This window comes from Numida meleagris, chromosome 26 (assembly GCF_002078875.1).
Source record: "Numida meleagris isolate 19003 breed g44 Domestic line chromosome 26, NumMel1.0, whole genome shotgun sequence".
NCBI lineage: Eukaryota > Metazoa > Chordata > Aves > Galliformes > Numididae > Numida > Numida meleagris.
This window is the reverse complement of record NC_034434.1, coordinates 3155921-3157423: the sequence shown is the minus strand read 5'-3', so window position 1 is coordinate 3157423 and position 1503 is coordinate 3155921. Positions and strand designations below refer to the sequence as shown.

The window sequence follows — 1503 nt, the reverse complement described above, 5'->3', positions numbered from 1 at the left end:
AACCGTCTCTACCTGCACCCCGACTCGCCCAACACCGGCGCACATTGGATGCGCCAGGAGGTTTCCTTCGGGAAGCTGAAGCTCACCAACAACAAGGGCGCGTCCAACAACGTCGGGCAGGTAAGGACTCCCCCCCCCCTCCCACCCCACACCCCCAGGACCCCACGGTGCTCTGCCGCCCTGAGAGCCCGCTGCCCGCAGATGATCGTGCTGCAGTCGCTGCACAAGTACCAGCCACGGCTGCACGTGACGGAGGTGAAGGAGGGCGAGGGCGAGGCGGGGTACCCCTCCCCACACACCCACACCTTCGCCTTCCCCGAGACGCAGTTCATCGCCGTCACTGCCTACCAGAACGCCGACGTGAGTACGGGACCCCCCCCAACCCAGGTCCTCAGCACGGGGTCACCCCCAATCCCTCCTCCTCCCCAATCAGCTCCCAGCACCTGCTCGTCCTCCCGGGGACCCCTCCCGCATTGGGAGTTGGGAGTTGGGACCCCGGTGGTGAACCCCAGCATCACCCCAGGGGTCTAAGCATCATGGAGACCCGGGTGGCAGCCCCCTCCACCTTGTAACACCCATATTTGCAGCACCTCCCCTGTGTGCCCTCAGCGTCCCTGTATGGCTCTCGATGCCCCCCCCAGCATCCCATCCATCACCTCAGCATCCCCTGCTCCCCAGCTCTCCCCCCCCATCCAAACCCCATGGTGTGAGGGCAGGGGCTGATGCTGGGGAGGGATGCAGGCGCTGCGCCGGGAGGGGGCAGGCAGCAGCCCCAGCCCCCGCTATCTCCCTCATCCCCCTCCCCAGATCACTCAGCTGAAGATCGACCACAACCCCTTCGCCAAAGGCTTCCGGGACAACTTTGACTCGTGAGTACCCCCCCCCCCCCCCCCCCTCCCCCCCCCACCCCTTTGCGGGGGGCCCCCCCCCCCCCCCCCCCCCCCCCCCCCCCCACCTCTGGGGGGTTTTTTTTTTTTTTTTTGGGGGGGGGGGGGGAACACGTGTGCGGCCCCGCGCCTCGCGCTGCTTTCTTTTTCTTTTCCTCTCTCTCTCGCAAAGGCAATTTTGAGTCAGCAGCGCCCGGTGCGCGCTCTTTCCATTGCTCCTCTCCGCTGCCCGAGCGGCGCTTCCTGCCGGGGCTGCGTTCAGCCCCGACGTGCCCCGCTCCCGGCACCTGAGAGCATCCTTCCCCCCCCCCCCAACCCGGTCCCGTGCTGTTGGCCGGGATGGGGTCCCGCCGCGCTGGGGGGCTGGGTTCCCCGTGCCTGTCTCCCCCTCTGGCCGTGGGGCAGCGCTGGGCTTTGGGGGCCCTTTCGGAGAAGAGCCAGCCTTTGCTTTATGAGAAATGCTGGCACTTCGAGGAAACTGTGGGGGAGGGAGGGAGGGAGGGGGACGAGCCCTGCTCTGCACACCCCCGTGCCCCCACCTGCGCCGGCTGGGCAGCAGCGCAGGAAGCAGCGCAGGGAGAGGGCAAGGTGCAAGGGTGCAAGGTGACCCCCCCCC

General features: G+C 67.8%; 1 protein-coding gene across 1 annotated transcript; it reads left to right on the top strand.

Annotated features, from left to right (window-relative positions):
- Positions 7–890, top strand: TBX21 (T-box 21). Its single transcript, XM_021378251.1, has 3 exons — positions 7–120; positions 202–360; positions 808–890. Exons 1-3 carry the CDS (start codon positions 49–51, stop codon positions 871–873), a joined length of 297 nt encoding a protein of 98 aa, XP_021233926.1. The 5' UTR covers positions 7–48; the 3' UTR covers positions 874–890.

Coding starts and splice junctions, on each gene's coding strand:
- TBX21 (XM_021378251.1), top strand. CDS start 49: ATGCGCCAGGAGGTTTCCTTCGGGAAGCTGAAGCTCACCAACAACAAG. Junction 121..201: donor CGTCCAACAACGTCGGGCAG/GTAAGGACTCCC, acceptor CGCTGCCCGCAG/ATGATCGTGCTGCAGTCGCT. Junction 361..807: donor CTGCCTACCAGAACGCCGAC/GTGAGTACGGGA, acceptor CCCCCTCCCCAG/ATCACTCAGCTGAAGATCGA.